This window comes from Drosophila bipectinata, chromosome 3L (assembly GCF_030179905.1).
Source record: "Drosophila bipectinata strain 14024-0381.07 chromosome 3L, DbipHiC1v2, whole genome shotgun sequence".
Lineage (NCBI taxonomy): Eukaryota > Metazoa > Arthropoda > Insecta > Diptera > Drosophilidae > Drosophila > Drosophila bipectinata.
Window position 1 is genome coordinate 22,572,660 of NC_091738.1, and position 27,180 is coordinate 22,599,839.

Here is a 27,180-nt window from a genome sequence, read left to right on the forward strand (position 1 = left end):
CGCCGTCGCGGCCTGGCCATAGTTTTTTCCCTTTTCGCACTAATTATGCAGCTGCATAATCCGATGGCCCAGGCCCAGGCCCAGACCCAATCCCAAGCCCAATCCCGGTGGCCAACTCTTCGGCGTGGGTGAACTGACTTGTCCAGGCTTCCGCCTCCACGGGCGAGGGCCATAATTCATGCGGCGTCTGTTTTGAAATTGAAAGAAAATAATTACGAGGCAGCGGAAATTGAATTTCTTATTATGCCGGCCGAGGAGGCAGCCCAGGCTCGGCGATGCAGCTCCGCGGGTGGATTGGTTTGGCAAATTAATTAAAATCCATCGCGACCCGCAGTCGGCCAGCAGAGAGAGCCGGTCAGAGGTCAAGGCTTGCTCCTATCCGATTCATTTTTCGCACTTAATATGCATTGTATTTTGATTTATCGAGTCGGGGGCGTGCCTCTTTGGGGCTTGCCCCATGCATATTTCATTAGGCAGCCAATGAGTATTTGAATTCTCCCGGTCCCTGGTCTGTGCCGTCTGCCACGGACTATATCGATTAACCATATCCTTGTCGGGAAGCAGCCTTTTAACTGTTTTTGGTAACAAGTGCCCACCGAGACTGAGAATTCGGAGTGCTATCTTCGAGTGGAAAGGCCGCAAACGAAGCCCAGGCAGGAATAATAAATCCTTCACACCTCCCGGAGCTTTCTTTCCCGTCCCAGCTCGCCGCCCCCTTCGTCCTCCCAGGCACAGCTACAAATTACAAATTGAAAGTAGTTTGTATCTACTGCCTCTTTCTGGCTTTTTGTGCCGCCTCGCCTGCCACTGCTGCCGAGGGCAGTAAAAAATTTAAGTGCATAAGCAAAGTAGCTCCTGCCAGAGTCCCGGACCAGCGGGGCATGTTATGCACTTTTTCCTGCGGCTACCGAAAAGTGTATACAAGGCGAAACAACTCGGACGGCGAAAAAACTTCTAAGTGGACGGACCGAGAGCCGGGCCGAAAAGGAACAAAAGCCAACTGGGCACTTGAAATGCGGATGAACCAAGGAATAGCCATTTACATGGAGGGCGGGAGGGAGCTGGAGCTGGGGTAGCTCACTCATTGTCTTTGGCCTCGTCTTGGCTATTGTTTCATTCATGAAGTTACTCGGTCTTTGTTTTGTTTCGGGTTTGGGTCTGGGACTGGGACTGAGCTTGGGGCTGGGTTCGCCTCAAAGATTTTTCGTGTCTCTGATGGGCTGTGTGTATCTACACGGCCTGGGGCGGGGACGGCAGTGCTGGAACCGGAGGGGGGGGCTAGCCCATAATTTGTGTTACTTTCCCGAGTCGGAGAAGCAGACGAGTAAAACATATGCGATGACTGATAATCTTCTATCTGGGAGAGGAAGAGCCGCAGAAAGAAAGTATCGGGATGCCCCTTTAAGAGCCAGCCATCCCAGTATTAATGCCACTACTTTGCTTGTCTAATCGCCGATAGTTTGTCTTGCCCAGCGACTTCCGTCCTCGAACGTTATTTTTAGGCCATTTGTTCCACCCCACCCCCGAGTGCCCGTACATTTGTATCCCGTGCTAATCCTTTCTGGTGGAAATAGAGCTGTGGCCCGGCAAGCGGTCTCATCCATCAGGCAACCTCATCGGGGATTAGTCTGGCCCCCGAAACCGCCCCGACCGACAACGGCAAAAGTTGCACTTATAAATGGTTATTAATCGTAATGCCCCTGCGTTGCCATCTCTTATTAATTTGGAAGTGCAGCCGCGTCTGGGGACCCCACGCACACCGAAGGAGGTCTGTCTAGCCAGGGCCTCCGAGTATGTGCTATAAATGACTAATTCATTTTCTCCATTATTGTATTGTGATATTGTGATAGTCCCCCTCGCTGCCAGTCTATTGTCTATTTTCGGTGGCCGCCACTCTGGTTGGCTTTGTCAATCGCCTGTCTAGCGATGACTATCGGGGAATGCCCTCGGAGGATGTGCGACTGGCGGGGATTAGCTTGGGGTTGTATCGCAGTCCCGCTTCGAGCGTGTATATAAATATTTTGACAATTTACTGCCGTTTCATTTTGAAAACCCAAACTAGCAGCTCGGGGGTGTTTGGGGTACTCACGAGTGAACACTTCGGGACAGAATGGGTCTGGGCTGGAGTACATACCTGAAAGCAGAAGAAAACATTTAATGTGATTAGCATAAGCGTACAGACATGGAGGACAGAATTCATCATATTATGTTCATAACAGCGATTCCTGAAGGGAATCCATTAAACTTTCATCGCCGGAAATCAGCAGAAGACGAAATTACCTCAGCAACTGTCATTTTGACAGCTTGCTCAGCTGTCGTACGAACGAGAACGGCGGTGGAGGGCGAACAGCGAAGGAATAACGGAAGACGGGCCAATAACAAAATCAACAATAACAGCAATAACAATGCCAGCACTGCGAGAATGGCGACGCAGAAAAATAAGTAACGACGTTTTTGTTAAATTAAAAGTTTATGAGGCATTAAATGGTCAACAACAAAGCAAAGCTGCCAAAAAGAAATGTTTAAGGCCATATGAAGGGACGCGTGAGGGGCCGGGGTGGCCAGAAAGTCATTAAGCCAGCTCGATGATGACGACAACAATATTAAACTGTCATGCCGGGCTTCAGCTGCTTCCTCTATGCATCCACAGGTCATTAGACCCACGAGCGTTTCAATTGCATTATCAACGCCAATAACGGTACATGAGCCAGGAGCGAGTGACTCTCTGGTAGCTGCTCGCTATGCGGACTATGTACTCCTCCCTCCGCGGGGCGTTCATAAAACCGCCATTATTTGTCAACGCCAAGGGCATGTCCGGGGGTGGGTGCCGACACTGGGGTGTGAACGCTGCAACCATATGGCATGCGATCGTCCTCCGCCCGCAAATCTTTTCGCAAAAAGAGAAATTAATTATTTTTTATTGAGTCCTCGTCCTCGCCTCGATGGAGTCCTCCGCCAGCGGGTACTGCTCGCATCCTCCCCCTGGGCAGCAATCAGCTAAATTTGTTAGACATTATCGTCAATGGCAGCCGCGTTTGCTTAATTATTGGGACATGTGGTGTCGACAGTTGTGGCTAATGGCATTATGTCTCTCCCAAAGATCGGCTCTAATCCCTGAATTGCGGCGGGGATTTAGAATCCGCAGCAACCCCTTCGGCCGCGGGGTGGCACAATTCAAAAGTGTTCAGCAGGTACAAGGCGGCGTTATTGTAACCCCGTTCGGAGTCCATGACATTCCATAAATTAGTCCTCGCACAGTGATGTATGCTAGTCGGCGAACTCCATTTATTAGGGCCCCAAATAGTGATTCGGCACATGACCCACTTGCGCGGGGGCGACAGCAGCTGGAACCTGTTAGTGCTTTATGGTTATGACGCAGACTTTGTTTGGATGGCGTGTGAAGCGATCCAATAGGAGATCCAGACTCTCTGATTCCAGCTAGCCGTAGCGAATGGGCTCAGAACCCTTCTCAACTGCTTCGGATCGGATTCTTGAAGAATCGGGCGCGGGCGCAGCGAAATGCATATGAGTTTGACTGATGAACCACTGCGAATCGATTGTCTTCACTCAATCCACGATTGCGACAAGGCTGCCTCCGATTATCCTTGTCCGTTCCACGAGCTCTCGCGCACCCGTCCCTTCCTGTCCCGAGCCACTTTCTTTTGTAACGTAAATTCCTACGGCCGGGCCGGGCCAGGCCAAAAAAAGAAGGAAAAAACGGGGGGAATATCTCACATATTTCCTCCGTTCTGTCTGCTTTTTTCGTGGCTGTCAGAACTGACAAACGCAAATGATTTATGTGTGTTTGCATGCGTGTAAATGTCATTAAGAGGGTGAGCCGCTTCTTGGCCGGGCATGGGCGGGGGCGGTGGCGACCTTGAGGAGCGAGTAGTGTGTGTGCCACAAGGAGCGAGCTTGGCGCATCGATTTGCTGTCTTCGACTTGCAAACTTTTGATATTTAACGACGACTATTCGCTCCTTCCCATCCAACTATCGACCAGATTTGACATTAAATAATGAGTTGTGCTGCTGACGTTTGAGAACTTGCAACATGTTGCGAATGGGCGAGGCAGCTGCCTTGTTTTAGATGGCATGGCGGTGCGAGTATTCCAACCCTCTTGGTATTAACATATTGCGGGGCAGCATGAGTCGGTAGCTCCGCTGTATTATGAACTCCGTCCGCCCACTTTCAGATTCCCCTCCGCTTTGCCAATTCATCATCCGCCTCGACTTTGCATGCAGGGTCCGCCTTTCCGCTCGGCTGCCCCAGAGGAGGCCCCTGCTAGAAATTACCCAGAAATGGCTGGCAGATTGCAGATCTATCTGTATAATTTTTGTGCTTCTCCTCCCAAGACATGTGTTTCGGCGGAGCCACTAATCACCAGACTAAACATTTTTCCCAACTCTTCAAATAGCGGCTTCTGCGGGGCAAGTGTGGCGCCCGCGACGTGGCAAGGGCCCAACTAAAGACGCAATTACGTCTTGATGTTGCACATTCAGTAGCCGGCAGTAGGGGAAGTTGCAGTTGCCCTGTCACATTAGCCTGTACCTTTGTTGCGGCACTGCGGCCGCCACGCGCCTGCAATTGGGCCTATTTTCGCTGATTCCGATTCATGATTGGGACTACACTGAGCAAAAGACAGGGCAGCCGGCGAGTGCAGGCCCTAATTGCTAATGGCGAGTGCTCCTGGGCGGGCAACATCTGTCCAGGGGCTCCATTCATCTGCCGAATCATTTGCTCATTTGCATGGACTTAACACCCAATTCCAGTTGGGTTTTTGCCGCCGAGGTCCCCGCAGGACTGACGTCTGCCTCACCAGCCATTATGGGATAATTTACGGAGCCGCAGCCAGAGTGGGGGAGGCTGAGGCGAAATGTATTTCATATTAGTATCCTCCGCAGTTGTCGTTGTCAACTTAATGTCCCTTTCAGACTGGTGCGCCTTAATATCCTTTCCTCGGCCTTAACACATTTAATTAACAAAGCAATTAAGCATGACAAGGCATAAGGCGAAAGCAATGAGAATGGAAATGAGGGGCAATGGAGAATGGAAAGTGGAGAAAGGAGAAAGGAGAAGGGTGAGGGCCGCCTTTTAATTTATATTTGTATGGGCATCTCCTTGGATTTTGCTCGGCTAGCCCCGTTCCTTTCCGCTTTGTTCCGCTCCGCTATTATTATAAAATAATGCGCTCCAAATAGTGCTGGCTTGTATGTAGTCTAAGGACGCAGGACGAAGACCGAGGGATCGGGGCCTCTGGCCATGATGACACTTTTATTGCCGGCACAGCCCTTCTCCCGCGTCCCGGCGTAAAACAAAGGGAAATTTATGCACAGCAAGGAATTTTTAATTAAATTTCACACACAAACGCACTCGACGCGGCCGGAAGGACCTGCCCAGGAACAGTGAACTTGGAACGGAGAGTCTTGGAAAACTTTTGGGGCTCGAAGACGAGACCCATGCGGCTGCCAGGCAGTTCCAGCTGGGATTGGCACTGGAACTGACTCACAAAACGATCTGTCATCTTCTGACAGCTACAATGTGTTCGACACAATTGGCCCGGCCAGAGATGGGTTGATGCGTTCGGATCGGGGTGTTTATTACCTCTGCTCGAAGGCATAAATCAAAAATTATGCGACGTTTCTTTCACAATTCCTGCCAGGCAGTGCTTCTCGTGATGATGTTTTTTATTAAGCCAATCTCAACTCAAGCGCAAAATGCAGGCATTCTCGAAATGTGCAACCTCACTTCGGTTTCGTCATCGATCACGGGCAGCCCAGGGAGGGCACCCCAACATGTGCCCCGAGAGTTATGTTAGCCCTGAAGAAGAGTCCCACCCTGCCCACACATGTGCTTCAGTTAACCCTCTATGTGGACCAGCGATCAATTAACCAAATTCTACAGCTTCGCTCTTTATTTGTTTGTTTTTCAGCGTGGGACACGTCTGACATTTTAAATAACTGATGGCGAATAATAATGAGAATGCTTAACTCGATTAAGCATATATTTATGTTGGGTGAGGGCTGCTTGGCTGCCCAACCTCGGCCCGACGATTAATTATCGCGAAGATGGATGGAGTTGGGGTTCTATGAGGGTTCCGTGCGATCTTCCTAGCCAATCTCTTTCCGCATTCGGAGATGACCGCAATCGGCAGATGCGCATTTGCGCGCTCTTTCAGAAACTGTGTCAGTCTTAGGCCTCGTCGGGCCGGTCACTTTCACGGCCTCAGTGGGGCCTCTTCTAGCCGCGTTCACACGCAATGGAAATAGTGTCCCTCCCCGCCATGGAGATGCTAATCCTGTTTTTGCTGGCGGCTCCCAGCTCGCAGCCCCAAGCAGCCAGTGCAATTGCGGTCTCGGGCCAGTAATCAAGTGAAATATGAGCGCAGTAATGGATGTGTGTGCTCCGATGCGGCTGGGACGGACTTGGCGGGGAAGACGCATGCAGAGCTTGGAAAATTATAAGCGAATCAAGCCGCATCGGAGAAGAAAGCGAGTGTAACCCCACGCGAGAGCTCTACGCAGAAATTGCAGGTTGCCATCCCGGTTTGTGAGCAGTTAACTCTCTGAAGCTGCGAGGTCGGTCATCAAATATGGATGCGGAATCATGCTCGGTGCTTGCCTTCGACCTGCGACGAGCAACCCCGGGTAATTACATGCGGGGAAACTTAATCATTGCCGGGAACCGAAAAGCGCATCGTGTGCCATCAATGGAGCTCCACGGTGAGGTGCAGCCGCGACGCAAGGTCATATATCAGGGCTTTTCCTCCATCGGAGCCAAGACTGCCGAAAAATGTGCTGCAGGATGGCAAGATTAGCCAAAGAAAGGCGCTCTACTCGCGAGGGACGGAGCTTAGAAAGGGACCATCGAGAGATGCCAAAACACATCAGTCTCCCCGGCTCTGGCTTCCTTTTGGCCTTCCTCATTCTCTTCCAGCACCATTTGTAACTTTTTGTTCACCTTAACGTCAGCTGCTGGAATGCGAGTATATATCACAAGCTCTAACTACCAGACTCCCAATTTTCCTTCTCCTGGCCCGTCGAGGCAGCACATGACGAGGAGGTTGCCTCGAGTCCCTACGTGCAGTTTTTGTGCTAGCTGGCACAACATAAAGGTTAATGGTTGGAAATAGCACTCGGCCAGGCTGACATGGAGTTATGCCCTCCTTCCACCTCCACCGCCGTCCTGGCCGGGCTTGGTTGGGAAATGTGATCTTCTTTACCGTTTGGCTAAACATTTAAGCTTCTCATTTCCTAGGAAACCGGCGAAATGGGCACGGCCCCAGCACACACCAGAGCGCTTCAGGTTCGTCTTCGTAGCCAGCTCCAGTCAGTGTCCTCCGCCGCCCCGTGTCCGACCAGTGGGACGCCTGTTTTTGGCTAATGATGCTCTTGCCAACATCGAGAACCCGAGGCAGAGCCTTTCGATGTCCATCATTCATTTGGCTTCGACGTACGGAGCCATGGAGCTATGGAGCTACGAAGCCTGTTTATGTTTATTGACCATTATGGACATGAGTCACAGTCGGACGACAGAGACCAAGCTATGTGACGTGGATTGTGCGATTTTAACGGAAGTGTTACAATGAGACATTGCAAGATGAGCCAGGACCCAGCCGTCCTATTAGGAGGCCCCGCCACTCCCGCTATCCCGACCGGATTCCGCCCATCCCATTAGCTCCGATCCATGGCCATGTCAGTGTCTGCCACCTGATGGGAGTGTACGTCCGCCTCGCAGGGCACTTGTATGCTTAAGTGCAAGTATGAGCCACTATTTGCTAAATGACAGTTATTGCTGATTAGCTGTCAGCCGTTGTGACAGCATGAAGGATGATTCGCAATTTTCGTTTCGGCTGTTGGTGGTTGGGTGCTGCCAGTTAATGGCGGAGAATACGGTTAATTAGAGCATTCGGCTCTGGTTCCACCTTCGGATGCAGTGTTGCACATCGCGTCGGATTTGGCATTTCGGAGTGAAACTGGATAGGGTGGCTTGCCTTCGGCCCCCTGAGCCCAACGTTGGGTTCACAGAACCCTGAACGCCTAAATAGCAAAGCAACATTACGAGGCAACACTTTGCCAGAACGTGGAGTAATAAAAAGCAATGCTTCGGCCCAAAGACGCACAGGCGTTCAATGCGAATTGTTTATATCCATAAAGATGGAGCCTGGCTAAAATTGAATATGGCCAAAAGCGGCACACAAATATCCCACAATGGTGGGGGGCGGTCACCGAAGTCGAATGCATTTGCTCCTTCTGCTTGGCTATTTCTCCTTATAAGGCTGCGCACATAAATAAGCGCGGCATAACGTATTGCGAGCTGAAGCCATGTCTTGGCTCGGACTTGAGAGGCTGAGTCTTGGTCTGGCCTCGGCCCGGGCCTGGAAGGTGGGTGGGGGCAATCGCACTCCAGTAACAGCCACTCGGAGGCGGGCGAGCCGCAGATACAGCACCGGCAGCTTGCATCTCGTGCCCCCAACTATTTCAGCAATCAACTGATGGGAAAAGGAAATGAAAAGTCAACATAGGGCACACAATATGCACAATAGCCGAGAGTAGAGCGACCACAGAGTCGAGTTCGAAGCCGGAGCTCAGTCGCAGTCGATGCCCGCTCTGGGGAGGGAGGAGGGGGCTGACATTATCTGACCGCAGTGGCCGGGTCTTCTGCTTGGCTCGATTGGGGGCTTATTGGTGGTTAAATGAAAATTACTTCGGGTTTCGGATTAGAAGAGAGCTTTGGTCAAGAGTGGAAGCTTTAATACCCTACCGTGCCCAATTCCTTTTTTTTTTAAGATTTGGTTAAAATAAGGACTATGTCATTCCATTGTTACAACTACAAACTATACAATAATTATAGCAACTAAGCTTCTTAGAACTGTTGTCTCTTATTTGTTCCCTTAACTTCTCGCTGAGGAAAGAACGAGACTTGCTTTGAATTCCCACATCGGTGGAACAAGTTTCAATCAATTGTGCTCCGACGATGTTTTTTGGAGGCACTGGTCTACCTGCAGCGTTTCCAAATCGATCTGATCTGGGATTTGACTCTCTTCCAGTGCGCTGCAGCCTCCTCGTCGACGCTCTCAGGCATCTTCGTCGATCGTTCGATTTTGTGGCGCGCTATTAAATCGTAAATTGGTTGGGCTGCGCTGCTGCAGCAAACGTGTCTGAATGCCACATATTATTGAACCGGTTCCCTCGCTCTCTATCGCCAGTCGTATGTAATTTCCTGGGCCTGGGCCTCGGCTTCAGTCGAGGCTGTCCCGACCACTTTTGCTGCGCATGCGCGTGGTCGCCTTGGCTTTTTGTGGTTTCGCTGATTGTCGTCTTTCCGCGGGCCACAGCCCTGGGCTCCAGCTCTGTTCCCCCCTCCCAGGAATTGGATAATCAATTCTTTGGTTTCATCGCTCCCATGCCAACCTTATCAATGCGGCATTACAGTGACGTTTTGTCAATGTGATTGCCATTGAGTTGATTTCTCCGCGCTCTGTCTTCCAGAGGTGAGACCTTGAACTCCTTCCCCTCAGAGTTGGAATTCTTAATTGATTCCCGCCAGAGCACATAAAGAGCCACCTCACTTTCTGTTTCGGTCTCGGTTTTGTGCAAACTATTTTTCTTTCGAAGAGCCGCGGGCCGGCTCCCCTGGATTTTTATGCAATCGATTGTTGTGATTTCATTTTTAGCTTTTTACTTACATTTTGCTGGTGGCTACGGGGAAATGGGTTCGTATGCCGCAAATTGATTTTTTAGATGTGGGTGTGGGCGGCGGGGAATTGGATTTCAGAAATAGAAATGGAATTGCCAGCCCTGGGGCGGAAGGGTGGTTATTGAAGTGGTGCCCCGGGCGGACGGGTTACACGCTCCTCTTAGAGGTTCTTCAACTTCAGCGCCGTCTAGCCCGAAATGATGCCTCGGCTGCGATAAGGCAAATGACAACTTCATATCCAACCCATTCGATGTCCATTTCCATGCCATCTTGATCACTTTCCCGTCTCAGCTTTCACGGCCCTCGCCCTGGCACTTGTCGCGGCCATCATCATCACGGCAGTCGCGGAGGAAACCATCAAAAGCATGTCCAGAAATCTACCTGTCCGGCCAAGAGTGTCGGCGAATTGACATCTTTATTGCCCCTCAATATGGTTAATGACCGCGGCCAACTTCTTGTCAACATATCGAGAAAGCCATTAACCAAATAATGTCAAGCGTCTTTAATTCCTTCCAAATGGTTCTCCCTCGGATGCTACGCCCACTTGCGCCACCTCCATGCCCTCCACTTATTGGCGTGGGAGGAGCAGCAGCGCTCGCTGATTTATTCAAATTGTGTACATCAAGAGGTGGTACTGGCGGAGACTGTGGATAATACCCTTTCAAAGAATCCTACTTAGATTGAAAAACAAATAAATAAATCCCATGCTTTTCAAGATTCTTGTAGACTTGTGGCCAAAATTATAATGCCCCGAGGGAGGGTATCGCGGAAGGCGGGTCGGAGGCCCGCGCCTTTGAAATGAGCCGCCATAAAATTATTTCTCTTGGCATGGACAGTTGCCACATGTGTGTACCGCTCGCCCCTCCAACCGCTGATTAATATCTCACACATTTTTGGCTCTTTGATGAATTATTTCCAAAGCCGCAGCGATTTGTTCCACAAAAGCCGGCCAGAATAAACAAAAAACAAACAGAATTTAGGACATTTGCCATAAATGGCTTAATAGTCGGGTGTTTATGTTTTGTTTGGCTGTTTTGTATCTCCGAGTGCTTCGAGTGCTTGGCGCAGATTAATTAAGTTATTTGAACGTCAAATACAAGTTTAGTGGTTGGACCAGCTCAAAACTTGATATTAGGGAAGACTTCTTCGCTAATCGAGTTATCTATGCGCTGGCCCACTTCCATTAGATTCGATTAGAGAGTGTCAGGGTCTCGTTTATGAGTATTAATGACTCAAGTGAGCATAAATTCACCCAGCTCTGTTCCTTGCTAGTTTCCATGGTAATTTAATATCCATTTAAGGGGAAAAGCTACCACCATGTCGGGCCATTCCATCAGTAGTGTCTGGGCTGGCTCCACCATGATTAATTAGACAGTCTCCCTCCCCACCTCGGGCCAGTGCGGTGCAGATTCTCCCTGATTGTTTAATAATAAGACAAAACTGTCTATTGTGCAAAGAGTTCGCTGATGGCCTCGAAAGATGTATTTAGGAGCAAACTGAATCACACTCTGCTTCGAGCCAATACAAGGCGGGTGTGGAAGCCGCAGTCTCTAATTGCTCGTCTTTTGTTGAGCTCTTTCCCTCGGACGCTACTTTCAACAATTAAAATGAGATGTTTTCACGGATGTTACTTCTCCGAGGCACTTTGTAAATGCATGGTCTATTGTGGGATGATTACTCGAGGTCCGAATAAAAGTGAAAGCAGATCTGTGAGGGTACTATCGTCACACAGCGGGGCATGAGAAGACACTGAGAGAAGACCCAGGAAGCGCCAAAACCTTGAGTCTGATCGGAACTCCCGGGGAAGGCTTTTCGCCCAAGACCCTCCATTAACGCGCCTGAATTAAGCCCTCACAGCTCATTTAGGGTTGCCAATTTTATTTAATTTTCGGAGAAATTTTTCACTCTACTCCCGGCAGTGCCAACAGTAACAGCAGGCCCTTCCGCCCCCAAACATTTGCACGTAAAATTCCAACCAAAAAAGAAGTAGAGCAAATATTGACATTGCGTTGTAATAACGTAGCATTAACAGCAACAGCAACGCCGCGGCAGGACCCCCGTAAGGACCAGGACGCAGGACCACTCAGCCACGCCGAAAGCTTAATAATGTAAATTTCGCTCTAAGCTATTTCTAAAGACTAATGGTGCGTTTAGTCAGGCCGAGCAACCCCGAAAAAATCACACGGCAGAGCCGGGCGGAGAAAAAAAACTTTCCCTCACACAACCTCAAGGAGCAGCGAGGAAATCTCCTCAAGGAAACCGCGGGATTGCGTGCGACGTCCTTCTCTGCCCTTTTGCAAAGGTTTCGCGATTTTAGGAAATGAATATTGTACGAAAAACAAGAGGCTGGGCTGGGGAGAAGAAAACTTGATGTTGGAATCAATGTTGCGTCTGAAAATGTTTCCATTTGCAACGAAAGCTTGTCAAACTTTTATTTCCGCGACATTACTGAAAGCTTTCTCGCGAAATTGGGGTATTGATAGGACTATGATACAATTACTATAGGTAGTCTCGTCGTTGACATTCCCAGTGTTCAGTTTTCAAACATGCAGTGTTGTAAAACATAAAGTGATTCGACATAAGCATTTTTAAATATTTTAACCTTTATTGTAAGTAAAAATATATTACTTTTTTTTCAATTCATTTTGGAAGCTTATTCGAGGAATCTAATTTATGAATAAAAGTGGAGAAAAAAAGCAAATGATCCTGGTATTGTATTACTAAAGATTTGAACAAAAATATTGTAGCGGATACCATCTACCAAGTTTATAAAAAATATAAATGTTTCAAAATACTTTCTAATTAAAATTTCAATAATATAGATTGAACACTTTCAGAGAACATTAGGTGTTTTCGTTTTACCCTACACTGTTTTCTTTCAAACCTGCTGAAGAACCACATTTTCTTATGAGACTTCCCTCTAGTTATTGTATCACGAATAGGACATTTCATCAAGGCAACAAAGACTTGATATGCTTTATGCCCGGAGTTCTCATTAAAGTAAAAATGATACATATTTATGAACACTAACTAGTAATACTTCTGGTAATCTCTATATTCGAGTCGACTCGAGCCCTCTTTGATGGCTTTTGCATTCATTTGGGTGTCAATGTTCCTTTCATCTCAATTTCCCCGGCATCCCGGGCCGGTCCTTCCCGCCAGGATGCCACTTAAGACAACGCATTCGCAGAATCCCTGCTGGTGCCTTTTCCGCCCTCCCCTCCCTTCCTAGGCGGGCTCAAGCTGTTTGTTTGGGGATTTGCATCTTTTGAACACGCCCCTCCCAGCCATTCATCCTTCGATCCCTCGCCTCTCCGGGAAGTTAACGCATTTTTATTGTTTTTCCACCTTTCGCTTATTTTCGTTTCGTTTCCTTTGCTCAGGACTGGCTTTTACGCTCCAGTGCGAATGTTAATAAACGTCCGTCCCATCGCCCTTTCAGTCCGACTGTCAGCTTCCTGTGGGCGGGTGGGGCGCGTGGGCGCGTGGTTGTGTGGCGAGGGGGAAAGGCTTTTGCGCCTAAAATTAGACATTGCCGAGAGTGAAAGTGGCAAGGAGTGGGTACCGAGTGCTGGGGGGACTGTGTGTGCCCGGGCCTCGACAACTCAATCAGCTGATTAACATTTTACTGTGCAGCCTTGCATTAGCTAGCGACGTCTCAAGTGTTTGTTTTTGCCCGTACCCTGGCGCTGACGATGGCGATGGCGAATGGCGATGAAGTGGCTTTCGAGAAGGGGCTGAGCCTTATTCCGCTCTGGCCACAATGGATTTATTGTTTGCCGAGAGCAGCGGGAGGAAAGCCCTGCTAAAAGGCTCTTTAGCAGCGAATCGCAAACGGAGTGGTGAGCCAGGAATTCATTCGGAGCTTAAAGAATTTAAATACGGAGAACGGCAGAAGTTCGTACGTGACATGCCCGGGATTCCGCCCGGCACAGCGTGACTGACTGGGAAGGTCAGGAGCGGAAGAGCCCGGAGACAAAGAAAAAATCATTAAGAACAAAGGACGCGAAGAGCGTTTGGTACATTCCGGTAGAACATCCATAATTATAGGCGCAGATGATCCAAAAACACCATCCCTGAGAGTCCTCATTCCAGGACACCTTGCGGCCGAGGCATTCAACTTTTCCCCGACTTGGAGTCGCATTTAAATATAATTTCAAGCTCCTGCCCCATCCACCCGGAGGAGACGAGCAACTCGCTTATGTTTACCGTTATCGAAAGCAGAAGCAACAGCCAAAGCCCCAAGAGCCAAAAGAAAATAATACATAAGAACACACGCGCCCCCCTCGCCGCCGGTGGCACTACCCTACCCTACCCTTGCCGTCGTGACGCCCTTTCCTTGCGGCTGCCTCACGTGCGCTGAAATTTTAAGTGAGTTTTTCTCCGGCGACTTTGCCGTCTTTTGGATTTTAATGACGTCGCCGGCAACGTCGACAACGACTCTGGGGCATGCTTATGCACATTTCGGGGCACCAACGCACATCCACGTGTATTTATACAGAAATTTAAATTTTAAAATAACAACCTTCTTCTGCTCGGTCGTCGTCATCTTTGGCCTTCCCCGTGTCTTCCTCGCTCCCCCTGGTTGCTTCAGTTGCTTCATTACCTGTTCGCCCGAAGGAATGCGGGAGGAGGCGGTTGGTGGGTGGCGGAGTCAACTGTCGAGGGAGGAGCCCCGACCGGGGGTGGGCCGTGTCTGGCCGCCTCTCGTCTCGGGTTGCTGGTGGCTGGTAGCAAAATGTCAATTTGTCACGCAGCGGACGCACTGGCCCGTCCTGCGGCCCTCGCTCCGGCCCTGGACTTGTCCTGATCATTATGTTTATTAAATTTCCACACGCAGCCGGGAGAGCAGCAGCGGCGAGTGGGCTTAAGACAGATTCTCATTTCCCTGTTACCTAAGAGTTGAACTTTGCGCCTTCGCCTTCGCATTTCGAGGAGAATTGGGCCGCAGTACCCGAGTACTGCGTGTTCTACAAATGGGTCCAACTGTCCCCATCTCTGTTGGTATATTTTTGTGTGTGTGTCACGGCTGACCTACAAGTCAATTAGTCCTGCAAGGGCTTACATTGGTGGCATTCCTGCCCGCCATTTCACTTGCTGGGGATTGAAATAAATTGTGATTCCTGGAAGAGAAGGACGAGGCCCGTAAATCGGTTCTTTGAACAGTTTTAACTGGCGATTAGCCGGAGTGCCCTACTTAGCCGCCCCTCGCACGAATTATTAATAAGCACAATTCTCAAGATGACGACATTTCATTTCCTCCGCCCCTGGGGCCCGACAGACATTTCCAATTTCACAAGTAATTAAAATTTGTCCCACAGCAGTCCTCGGGGGACCGGGGACCGGGTCCCACACCTGTTCGCCCCCTTCCCTCCCCGAGTATGCATATCGGTTTTCCCAATCTGTCCCGCTGCTCAGGAATCAAGTCAATAAAGTTTTTACAGTCAAAATAAATAAATCCATTTTGTTTTTATTTTCACTCGGGTCTTGGGTGTTGGGTCTTGGCAAGGGATGGTGTCACCTCCGGAGCTTCGGATCCGCCGTGTCTTGTATTTTTATGACTCGGAGGCAAACACTCGAGCAGAGCGGCGGAAAATACGAGAATATGAGTCGCAAAATTTGACAATATCTTTGGCAGCTCGCTCCTCGCTTTGTCTTCCCCACTTGTATATTTATGTGGCGCTGATTTTCACACACACCCCCGGGCCCTCGCAAATATGTTGTCTATGTTAATTTTTATTTATCTTATTTATGTATAGCCTCCCCCACATATGGGGCTCTCCCAACAAGAGGGGCAAACGAACCTGGGAATACATTTTCTTATTTTCAGCCGGATTTGCTGCTTTCGTTCTTTATTCTGATGCCTGCTGCCTGCTGCTTTCCAATTTGCTGGAATGTCGCACTCGTGTTGATGTTTTCATTGTGTTTGTGTTTTGACAATGAAAATACTTGTTTATGCCGAAGACGGGGTGTCATCCCCTGAACCAGTGCTGCAGTACTTCTATTGGCTTTTAAATTCCATCAGAGCCATGGGCCCATCTTTAAGATGGTCGTGGTCTCCATTTTCTCACGCGGCTTTCCGGGTTAACCGCACGAAAGCCGCGAAACTGAAACCCAATCAGGCCGAATGTACTCCGCATACTCCCTTTGATTTGCATATAGTATGTCCCGGCACTGCAGCAACCGCAAATTTCAATTAGCATTAGAGAGGCACGCGGCGAAGAGGCATTCCACTCATTTTCGATGTATTAATTGACGTGTCAATATTGGCACATATCAATAAAGCGATAACAATAATAAAAGAGCGCGGTACTCCGCGGATGGATGATAAAACCCCATAAAATCCCATAACGCCGGCCCTCCACCGGGGCAATTGTCGCGTTTAGCAGCGTTGTGCGCTTTCCCCCAATTAACACCCGGGCACTGTGCTCCTCCAAAGTTCCAAACCAGACGCTAATTATAGACCCCGCACGGCAGGGCTGGGGGTAGAGCTCACGGTGAACAAGTGTACGCGACAAATTAAATGTTTCGTTTCATTGGTGTAATTAAACCGAAGTTGTTGGACAAATTCGTACAGCTATAAATTTGTCAGACAGTTTGAACTCGAGACGAAGTTGCATGTCGGCCGTAATTGTTGGGCCAGGTCAGTGCGCGGCGGGAGCAGGCAGGTAGCCCTCCTCCCCCAGGATGGGCGGTCACGTGTCTGGGCCGATTATTTTCGATTCTGGCCTGACAATGGGCCTGGCCGCGTGGCAAGTCGAATATTTACATTAAACAACGAAAATAATAATTGGCGACTTGACGTGGGTCTGGGAAGAAATCAATGTCGTCCTGACGGGCATCCCCCGATTTGGATTCGATTTTCCGCTCAAGTGAGGAGAAAAGGCATAAAAATCGAGGCTGCCAAAGAATGTATAGAAAATCGCACTTGGCCGCAGCCTGTGGGCCACCGGAGCACGTGGCCGCCTGCCCCAACGCGGCGATGCTGGAGAAACTGTCGCAGGACCAGCCGCCCACTACCCGACGGGGTCCTGGATCTTTTCACACTTTTCACACGTAATAAACGAAGCCGTAAAGCGCTGTTGGACGACGACTGGCCCCTAGCCCTTGGCCCCTGGCCCGGGAATAAAAGTTTTTCTCGATTTCGTGCCTCCGCAGCTCACGTCCCCGCCGGCTCCACACCACCGCACCTCCGCGACCTCCTGGCGGCCAGTACGCACGATTTGTAGCCGTTCGTGCTGCGCCAAAGTTTCCTTTTTTTATTTCGCCTCCTAGCTTTTATTTCGCTCTTTCTATTTTTCGTTCGCCATGAAATATAAATAGCATTTTCAGCGTTGAAAAATTTATGAAATACGTCGCCGCAGCTGCCCCAGCTGCCACCGCCGCTCCACCACCCCTCGCCACGCACAAAAATCGATTTCAGGGCCAAAACTAAAACTTCATCTTGGGCCATTTCACACTTTATTAAAGTCCAAAGTAAAAGTCGAAAGTTAGTTTGGCAGTTTGGATGGTTTATGCAGCAGATACAGGCCCGGGCTGCAGCGCTATGCTAATGGACGCGGGGGTCTGGGCCCGCGATCACAAGTCCCCATTAGATGCGGAATCGGGGCTATCTCATGATGATCTATGCGATTGTCAATAAAGTCCGCCCAAGGACGAAGCGCTCCGTAAATTCCAATTCTGAGCTTCCGCCCGGCCACCCGCCCACTCGCTTTGTTCGGCTGGGAAATGCAATTGTTTTGCTGGCTGCGTTTCCTTCTGTTTCCCTATTTTCTTATTTTTTCTACTTTGTTGCCGCAAAATGAAATTGGGGAATTTACTTTAATTTGTTTTTCGTGCCGCAGCAGAAGCAGCACTAGAAGCAGAAGCAGTTGTGGTGCGCCCTCGACCCTCTCCAGAGCGTTCTTGCTCCATTCCCCCTGCTTTTTAAAATCAATTTCATCTACTTTCGGGCTAGCCCACACCACACCCCATACCCCACACCCCACAGGGCCTGGGCTCTATTTTTTGTTTCGTAGTTTCGGGCAAATTCAATTTGGCATAGAACTTTAATACTGACAGGGGGCGGTGGCTGGCAGTGGCTTTTGTAAGTCCGCATGTTTCAATTGCAATTTCAGTTCAGTTCTCCAGCTGGTTTCCCCAACCGCAAAGTGTTGCATTTGTTTGTTTGTCGGGGAGAATTCTATCAAATTTCTCATTGGTTTGCATATGTGGATGTCAGAGGGCTGGAAGAGCTCTGCCAGCGCTGGAGCAGGAGCGGAGCAGGCGCCTCGGGCTCTGGACAAACATTTTTCTGCGTCAGAGACATCGCTCCGAGGTGCGAAAGGTTCCCGGACACTCCGCCTGCCGGCTGCCGCCCAACGGAAGTGGCTTCCAGCGGCGTCTGTCCCCCTAGATGCCCTCGGCTCCCTCTCGTCCCACTCGGTGCGTGCTTTGTTGGCACAAGGAAAGGCAACAAAAACGGTTGTCCTGGTCACATCTAGACCAGCCAGGTGTGGGGCAAGGCAAGGACATGCCCGGACTCCAGCCCTCCGTCGCTCAACACGGCAAAGTGTTTGGAATTTCATTAATATTTTATTACTTTTCTCCTCCCTCCCGCCTCGAGGAACTGAATGCGTTCTTAAATTTATTAAATTCATGAAGTCCGGGACGTTTAAAGCGGCCCTCACAGAGATCCCGGCAGATTCGCCCAAGAAATCCGGCACACACGGGGCTCCCTGCCAAGCAAAAGCCATTATGTCTCCCCATTTATTGATGGCCGAACCGAAAATGAAATGAAAACAATCAAATGACAACTGTTGGGTCAGAAGAGGGAGCTTCCTTCTCCGGAAAAGTTTTCCCAAGCCGCAGAAGTGTTCGGCGGAACGAAGTCCATGAAAGTAGTTGCGGAAACTTTTCCCAAGGCTTTTCCAAAGGAAGCGGAGAAAAAAGAGTTAGAGTAAATCATTGGAGGAAGCCCAGAGTGGAGAGCAGAGCAAGTTTTGCGGGCTGCGACTGGGGGATAATCTTTTGTACGGCCTCCAGTTTTGTTCTCCTGGCACCTGACAATACTGCCTTTGTGCGACTCTGATTCCCTGATTCCCCGATTGTCGTCGAATGAGTCATATGTTTGCTGGCTCACTTTATTGCAGGGTCATAAAGCAGGTTAAGACCCACTAGCTTTCACTTATAGATATAACTACGTAGCTTTAAAACTTAAGTTCATCTGGGATTGAAGTTGTAGTCTATGGAGAGGCATTGTTTCCCACCTCGTTACAGCGACAGCGATAACTTACCACAAACACTTCTTAAATCTCTTCCAATTAACAATTACTCACCTGCAAAGAAATGAAAAATTAAAATTGATTAGAAGACATCTCGAGCAGGTAACGAAATACGAAGGCAATCGCCGACGCATTCCCCCATGAATTCCCACCCTCCTGCCACAAACATTATTTTCCCGAAATTAAAAAATCTACGCTAACACAATTAATCTTGGGAGTCGGATGAGGAGGATGCTGCGGAGAGAAGTCTCCACCGGCCCTGGGTCTTCGGGCCGAGGAATGCACAAAACCTTTAAACAAAGCGGAGAAGGTTACGAAAAAAGGAGAATGTGGCACGTAGCGAATGCTAATCGAATAAAAACATTCAACAATATTTACACGACGATAGCCTCGATAGCTCGGCTGGCTGAGCGGGATGGCCGGGACCGGTTCTGGTCTTCGAGTTACTATTATTATTTTACGACTCCCGAGCAGTTTCGACACCCGCATGGAGTGTTTTCGGCCGAAGCCCGAGGTCCTTTCATTAGGAGCGCTACGAGGGTGGGCGCAGGTCATTCGATATGCACTGAAATGCCTTAAAAAAAGGACCAGGACGAGGCTTGTCCTGTAACCTGACGCGATGTCCTGTTGCCGCTCCCGGCTGGGCTCGGGGCCATTGTAAGCCGATATCCTGAAAATGTGCTAAAAATGTGCGGTCGTTGGCAGACACTTCCCGCTGCTTTCATCGCCGCTTTATTGTGCGTGCAAAAGTATCTGAGTATCTAAGTATCTTAGCATCCATGTCTCTATGTTTCTATGCAGGCGCCTAATGTGCGACTCGAAAAGACACTCTGCTGCCTGCTGGTGGTGTCTTGTCTTGGCTTTTATTTCGGTTGCATAAAAATTGTCATCGCAACTATCATAAAATTTCCATTAGCGCGGAGTATCTAAGAGATACATATTTGCGCCGCGAGACGATTATGTTGCCACGAAATACTCATTTCCCATCAAAACAACGCGGTGGGGATGGGTAATCGGAATAGGAAGACCCTCCTTCCTCTTCCCAATTACTCGGAGTCTTATCTGGCACTGGATCTGTCCCGTTTTGACGAATCCACTCCCTGCCACTCGCTTCCTTGCCTCGCACCGTAAATTATATTTCGCACCAAACTACTTTAAGTGCCGGAGACCTTCAAGGAACCAAAGCAAGTCCTGCCTGCCAGTCCCGCCCGCCCGGTACAGCTGCGACAGTTTCCCTAGTGCGTGTATCTTTTATCTTTGTGTCTCTCCTACTTCGCTGCCTATTTGTTTTGGTCTCCGATGTATCTTAAATTTTATTTTATTGTTTTCATTTCTTTCGTTTCTGCCTGCCTCCGCTTTGTTTGTTAGGGTTTCCTCGTCGGCCGCGATGCGGCATAAAATGGAAAACATTTTCCGAGATTTGCTTTCTGGCGTGGTTGCTTGGTTCTCCCTTTCTGGGCTGCGGGATAAGAGGAGCGTTGTTTTGCTTTTTTATCGCCTCGCTCCTAATGACGAAATGTCCGGACTCGGGACTCCGGACACGGTTTTATTAGTATTTTTAGTGAAGGGACAGATGTCTCCGAGCCTAGGTCTAATTCCCGGCTTTAAGCCCTCAAGATCTTCAAATATTTTGCTATTTTTTCGTTTAATCTTCCTATTAAAGCCTATATCGGTCAAAAGTTCCCCTTTGCTCACAGTTACTGTGGATCGCCATTGAGCACTTCCGTCCCGCTGATAAACGAAATCTTTCAGCGTCCCGGACTGCAGCGGCTTTTCCTGCCCGAGTCGAGTCCGCTTCATTCGAGTGGCACACATTAAAGTATTTATAGAGTCTGATACTTTATTAGCGATAGTGACAGCTGCCGCCGAGAGCTGCTCCGCGGAATGCAGAGCACATCGTCTCGGAGACCCCGCGATGATTGAGATGGGGAGACAAGTGCAATCCGCTTATCAGCGAGGATCTCAAGCCCCATGCATACCGTACGGCTGTGAGCCAGTCTCAGGCTGGGACTTGACTCATCGCATGGCCCATTAAGGAGCGGCCACAAAAATTTGTCATTACGCTTAGTTTTTACAGCTTTTACAGCTTCTGGAAGCCCCAGAAACATAATTTTTATGACCTTTCTAGCGAGAACCAAGCAACCCTTGCCTTTCTGCCACTCTGCATGCAGTTCTGGCTAACGCAATTAAGAAGTAACAGCGGAGCGCTGAAAAAAGAGCTCGGAATACTCGAAATGTGCTCATAAAGAACGCTGGGCGGGGAGTCAGAATTTGCATTCAGTTGTGAAACATTCTATAAAAAATAATAAATTTAATGTTCGACAATAAAAGCGAGCGAAAAGTACAAAAAGCCAAACAGCATTCGCATATTTTTTATGGCTTTTGCGTGAATATTCCTTGGCGTGGAGGGGGAGCGTGGGTTGGGCGGGGCAGGACCTTTCTCCGCATCAGCAATTGTGCAGCAATTACAGTAAACAACAATCGTCAAGTCGGGCCTGGACGTGCCACACGAGGAGACAATGTTGGGCTCCAACGAACTTTATGCTGAAAAGCAGACATAAAGTGGAGCCAGATCCCGCCTACAGCCAGATCTACAAAGTTCGCAAAGGACCAGATCCTTCAGTGGCTTAAACTCAAAGTCAGTGCAACAATCAGTACAAATGCACCTAATCGAACCCTTCTGAAAAGGCTTTAAGGTATCTGTCATAATTATAAGCGCCTACTTCCCTTTTCCATCCTCCGGGTGACAGATGGTGAGCTGCAGATACTCGCTGCTTCTCCAACTAATCCCGAAATGAAAGGCAGCTGAGCACGTAGCCGGTTAGAGCTCGCAGCAGGTACTCCGCTGAGCGGCGGGTCAGGTCGGGTCACCTAACAAATTTCCAGCCCTAATCTAGCCGTCTCCCTCGCTCGCTTGCTCATTTGCGGTTGTCCTACGCGCTGCGGCATCATTATCGCTTATATCCCTAGCGTCCCCCGCCCTACCCTCTCGAAAGTGTGGGCTTAAAGGCCTTTGTGTCCTTCTCCGCTCGTTTTCTTTGTGTGTTTCGCAAAAAGATCTGAGAGACAAGGGTGAGCCGGGCCTCCTGCTGTTCGCTGTAATTTTTCCAGCATTCCGCAGCTTTCCATTCCCATTCCCAGTCCCAGTCCCAGACCCTTTCTGCTTCAGACATTTCGAATTTCCGTCGCTGCCAATTTTTTCCGTCTACCTTTTGCCCCTCTCCTGCTAGTCTTCTACAAATCGCTTTGATTTACATAATGCTGGGCACATTTCGACGCATAGTTCTCTTGTCCTGGCCCGGCTCTGGGGTCTCGGCTCTGGTGTTTGCATATTTTTTGACAGCTGTCAGGAAGTAATAAGTTGGAGTTTCGCTCTGGGCTGGCGCCTAGACGACTTCCCTGACATTGACAGTTTCGATGGGCTGGATGGAAAGGGGTGCGTGTGTGGGTCCTGGGAGACATCTTAGAAAGGCTGCCAGACTTCCACCAGAATCCCCGGCTCACCAGCGCGAGTAACCACTGCACCTTGTTCGACTGGTGCACTCGGGCTTCAAGGATGACAGATGGGATTTGTTGGATCATTAATGGCCTAGCGGCCGATGTCCTTTCTCAGGACGATTTGAAGTATTAGCCGATGAGCCGCTTAACTGCCAAAAGGGATTAGCGCGAAGAGGCCTGGGAATGGGGTTTCTGGGCCCGGCAGTGCCAACAGGGTGATGTTGTGACGAGTCCTATGCAAATAGGTAAGGGTGGAATTTTAACTCATTATCCTTTTTGGTTTTCAAATGGATTTACTATTCGCGAGTTAATAATTTAGAAAAGCAAATACTTAGATTCTCAGTGACTCAGTCGACCCGTCTATGACGCACAGGAAGCCCCCACTTTTCACTCTTATCCGCCCATTAAAAATATTGCCTCCCGCCAAAGCCAAAATCCATACCGCGGCCAAAAATAGCCGCCCGCGATCTCCGCGGAGAACAAGTGGAAACAGGCCGCAAGCACAAAATTATGGAAACATGCCCCTGCCAAGATCCAGGCGGGGCGATCGAACAGTTTGGAGAAGCGGCCGCACCCGCGTCATTACAGGCCAGGCCAGCACAAACAATCCGCGGTGGCCACTCACTGCCCGGTGGGATCCAAGTGCTAAGCTTTACACAATAAGTGCAGGGAATGAGACTTCGTTTGCAAATTGTGGCCAAGACAAAAATAAACAAGTGGCCTCATTAGGGCGGGCCATAAACTAATCGGGCGCGGCATAAACAAATAATTTTCCGCGGGCGCTGCCAAGGCGCTGCTGGAAAACTTGTGTGAGAAAATCGAAATGGCTGCGAACTCTGATTTCCGACACCGATCCAATCTTGTTCCAATACCAATCTGACTCGGATTCCGATTTCGATTCCGATTCCGAGGTGACCTTGTGGGCTTCCATTTCGAAATTAGTTGCGTGTTTCTTGTGCTTTTTTCGCTTTCGGCTTTCGGCTTTCGGCGTTCGGCGTCAGAAATGCGATTGTTATTCGCATTCGAGGCCATCTGGGGTTTGTTTGGGACCTGGCTGAGGTTTCTGTTTAATAATGCAGAGTGGCTGTCAGGCCGGGAGAGCCTTTCACCTAATTTGGCTAATTGGAAGCCGACAAATCAAACATTGAGATATTTCGCTCAAAATCGCCCCCGAAATCTGGAATCCGCCACTGTCGGACATGTTTCAACACGTCAACGCGGCTCAAGTCGGAAAAGCAAGCCATCCTCCAGCTTCTTCGAACAGAAGCAATTTTTGCTCTTTCCCATCTTGGCTTTTTGGCAATTTTATGACAGGGGTGGGGGGCGGACTGATGCCTGCTGAAGTGTCGGATATTTACGAGCTTCGCGTTGCTCCCTCACCACCTCACTCCCCTCGCCCTGACCCGCTTTATTTAATTTTATTCCTGCGCCAAAGCACAAAAAGAAGCGCTTCCAAGTCCCGGGTCTCAGGAATTTATTGTGTTTCAGTTACGAAATTTATTTGTTGCTGTAAATTTCCAATTTTTTCGCCTTTTCCCAGGCACCTTACACGTACATGTACCTGTCCGCCCGCCCCTCTCTGTCAGCCTCTTCCCAGTTCGATTTCCATTTGATTTTTTATTTCGCTCCAAAGCTCCAATTGTTTGGCAATTGTTTTTATAACACCACAAAGCAGTTGAAAAAAGAAGAGCTGGGCGCGGGCGCGGGGGTGGGCGTGGGCGTGGGGGAGGAGGACGCGTGGAGGAGGAAGAACGGTAAAAGGAGGCACATAGATGAAATGCCAGAAATAAAGTTATGTAAATTTCGTTTTGTGTGCGGCTCCGAGTGCGTCTGTGTGCGTGCGAGCCCAATGCCAAGAAGCAAGCTCGGAAATAATAAAAGCGAAGCATGTCGAAGCGTGTACTGGCGGTCATTGGGTTTGAGCTGAGGCAGGGCGCTTCGAGGAAGCCGAATGGGCCGAATAACTAAGTCAATAGACCGCGGTTCAAGTGCCAATAGGTTTTACGGTGCACTGGACCAAGGCAGAGTTGCGCTTCGAAAATAAAGACATCCGAATAGGGTTCTTTTTACAACTTTTTAAAAAACCTTAACGGGATATTTTTAAATTGTTAAATTTCTTTTACATTTTGCCCAATTATAATATTATTGTATTTATGCAAGCAGTATTAAATCTCCATCGAAATCACTAAATTTTCTGAATATAAGGCATAATAAAAAGGCATTTCAAAAAAGTGTCTCTAGGCATGTTTTTCACTTACTCCCGTCTTTGAAAGTATTTAAACTATACCACTACTTTTTAAACTACAAATTTCCAGAATAGAAATGGTTAAATCTTTTAATATTAACCAGCCTGAACCATCACTGTAATTGCTTGATTATACGCCTGGAGAGATAGTTTAAGAAAATAAATGTTCTTTCTTACCAAAACATACTTCTACCAAAAGAAAAAAAAGGTAACTAAAAAAAAATTTTAAAAAAATATTCTACCATAAAGAATTTATCAAATTATTGAATCAAAACCTTAAAGATTTGTATCTTTGTTCTAACAAACAGCTATAATAAACACATAATAAATTACAAAAAATCTCAAATATTGAATTTTATATACATACATATATTTTTCTCCTTCATTAAATATGTTACAATTATTTTTCAAAACAAAAACTCATTTTCTACCAAAATATTATTTTACAGAACCGAAACAAAAATTTCATTCATACATTAATATTTTGAAAGAAATGGTTTTTGTTGTTCTTAAATACAAAAAATACTATACTAAACACCTAATTATCAGATAAATTCTAGATATTTAATTTAATTTATATTTTTCCACCTTTTTAAATCTTTTAGGAATAATCTTTTCAAAGAATGTCTTAAACTATGTTTTTTCCAAATACATATATCGAACCGAAAAAAATGTCACCAAATAGAAGAGCATCTAAAACTCATCCAAATTTGGAAAGAAAAAACACCAAAAACATAAAAAAAAAACATTTTTCATTAAACAAAATTCTATTAGAAACCTTTAATAAGTTACATAAAATCTTCCATATTGAATTCTTTGAATCTTTAGTCTTACAAACGAATTTCTCTACTCCTATTCTAGCCGCACATTTAGGTAGTTTTTCCAGCGGTTCCAAAACGGGAATTTGACTCTTCGGTTGTGCAGAGTTTTCCCGAGTGTAACGCAGGCAATTGTAACCAAACTCCTTTTGGAAACAGGTTTTTTTTCTATACATGCCGCAGGCACTTCGGTGGGGAGGGGTACGTCTGGGATTCTCCTAATTTCTGACTGACTGCCAGTGGGTATCCTTTTCAGCCGCGCTTTGTGTGCCTGCTATTGTTGCGCCCGCTTTATTAATCAGGAAAAATCGCGGAAAACGCGCTCAGGCGGAAAAAGGAAAATTATGAAATGTGAAACAGAGGCGAGGCTTGATTTCCGAGTGGACCCAGGACCCATTCCCAGCGGTGGGATATCGCATTAATTTTTGTAATTATGCAAAATGTTTGACAACGGCCGCTTTTTTTCTAACATTTCCTAACTTGCATTCCGACTACAGTATCATCTGACATCCATCCGCGCTTGTGCGCTCCTGTTCACCATCGCACACACACACACTCACCTTGTCTTCCGTGGGTCCGCTGCGCCGTGTTGTTGGCCGTGTCCGGCGGACGGTGCGGCAAGTGCTGGTACTCGTAGTCGTAGTGCGAGGACTGAGCAGCGGCGGCTGCCTGGGCGGCCTGTAGGTTCTGTTGGTTTTGGTGCTGCAGCGTTTGGCTGCTGTGGACGCTGTTGCTGGCGGAAGCGGCGGAGGGACGCCCGCTCATGGGCAGGGTGCCCGGGCCGACGCCGCCGTGCCCATGTCCGTGGGCCTGGACGTGGCCGTGGCCGTGGCCGCCGCCTGCGTCGCGGCAGTCGAGTGTGGACTCATACTCGTAGGTATTCATGGCAGTCGCCTCCAGGGGACATTCGTCGTCGTCGGTGTCTGTGCCACCGTCGTAGATGTTGTCCGTGTGGCGGTATGCGTGGTGGGAGTGCTGCTTTGAGAACTTAATCTTGGCGGCTTTTGCGGGCCAGACAGCCGGACAGCGACAGGCGGAAACAGAAGAGGCGACAGAGGACTCCGCGTGGGAGTAGGAAGAAGAGTGGGGCGCACCGGATGCGGTCTCGTCTGCTGCCCTGTTCTCGGCAATTCTGCAATTCGTTTCGATTCTCAACACTTTCTTTCACTGCACTTTCACACAACCCCGAGCTGTCGCCTCAGCGTGCCACTTGCATTCTGTGGTGGCTAATCTGCGAGTACAATCACAATCACTATTTCACGGAGCCGCTGGTCCAGACCAGGACTTGGCTCCAAGTAGTTGCACACTCTGGGCTCCAGAACTCCCTGCCGGGACACTCGCGGTGCAGAGACGCGGCGCGGAGGCGAAGACGTTTGCGATGGCGGAGGCGGGTTCACAGCCAATTCTGTTTGTTCGAGTCGAGGCTTGTTTTGTTTCGCGGCGGCTGGTGGCGTTCGTCTGGCAGCGCTCTAAATCGACGATCATAAATGTTGTAATATTGCAAGTCGGTGTGTTCCCGCGTACGTTCACTATTAGTCGCTGCTCTGGTAAATAGTGCGAATTCGCGTTCGCGCTGCTTCCCTGTCGTTTTTAAAACAAATCAAAAACGAAACGAACCGCGGAACGCGTCCTCTCCGAACGAGTAGTATAGAGTATCT

General features: G+C 48.7%; 1 protein-coding gene across 1 annotated transcript in view; it reads right to left on the reverse strand.

Annotated features, from left to right (window-relative positions):
* Ten-m (teneurin transmembrane protein Ten-m) overlaps window positions 1-27,180 on the reverse strand; it is a 108,748-nt gene extending 81,568 nt beyond the window's left edge. The window contains exon 1 of the mRNA XM_017250324.3: window positions 26,083-27,180. Coding sequence (XP_017105813.1) covers window positions 26,083-26,407 — 325 coding nt within the window. The 5' untranslated portion in view covers window positions 26,408-27,180. The remainder of the gene's footprint in view (window positions 1-26,082) is intronic.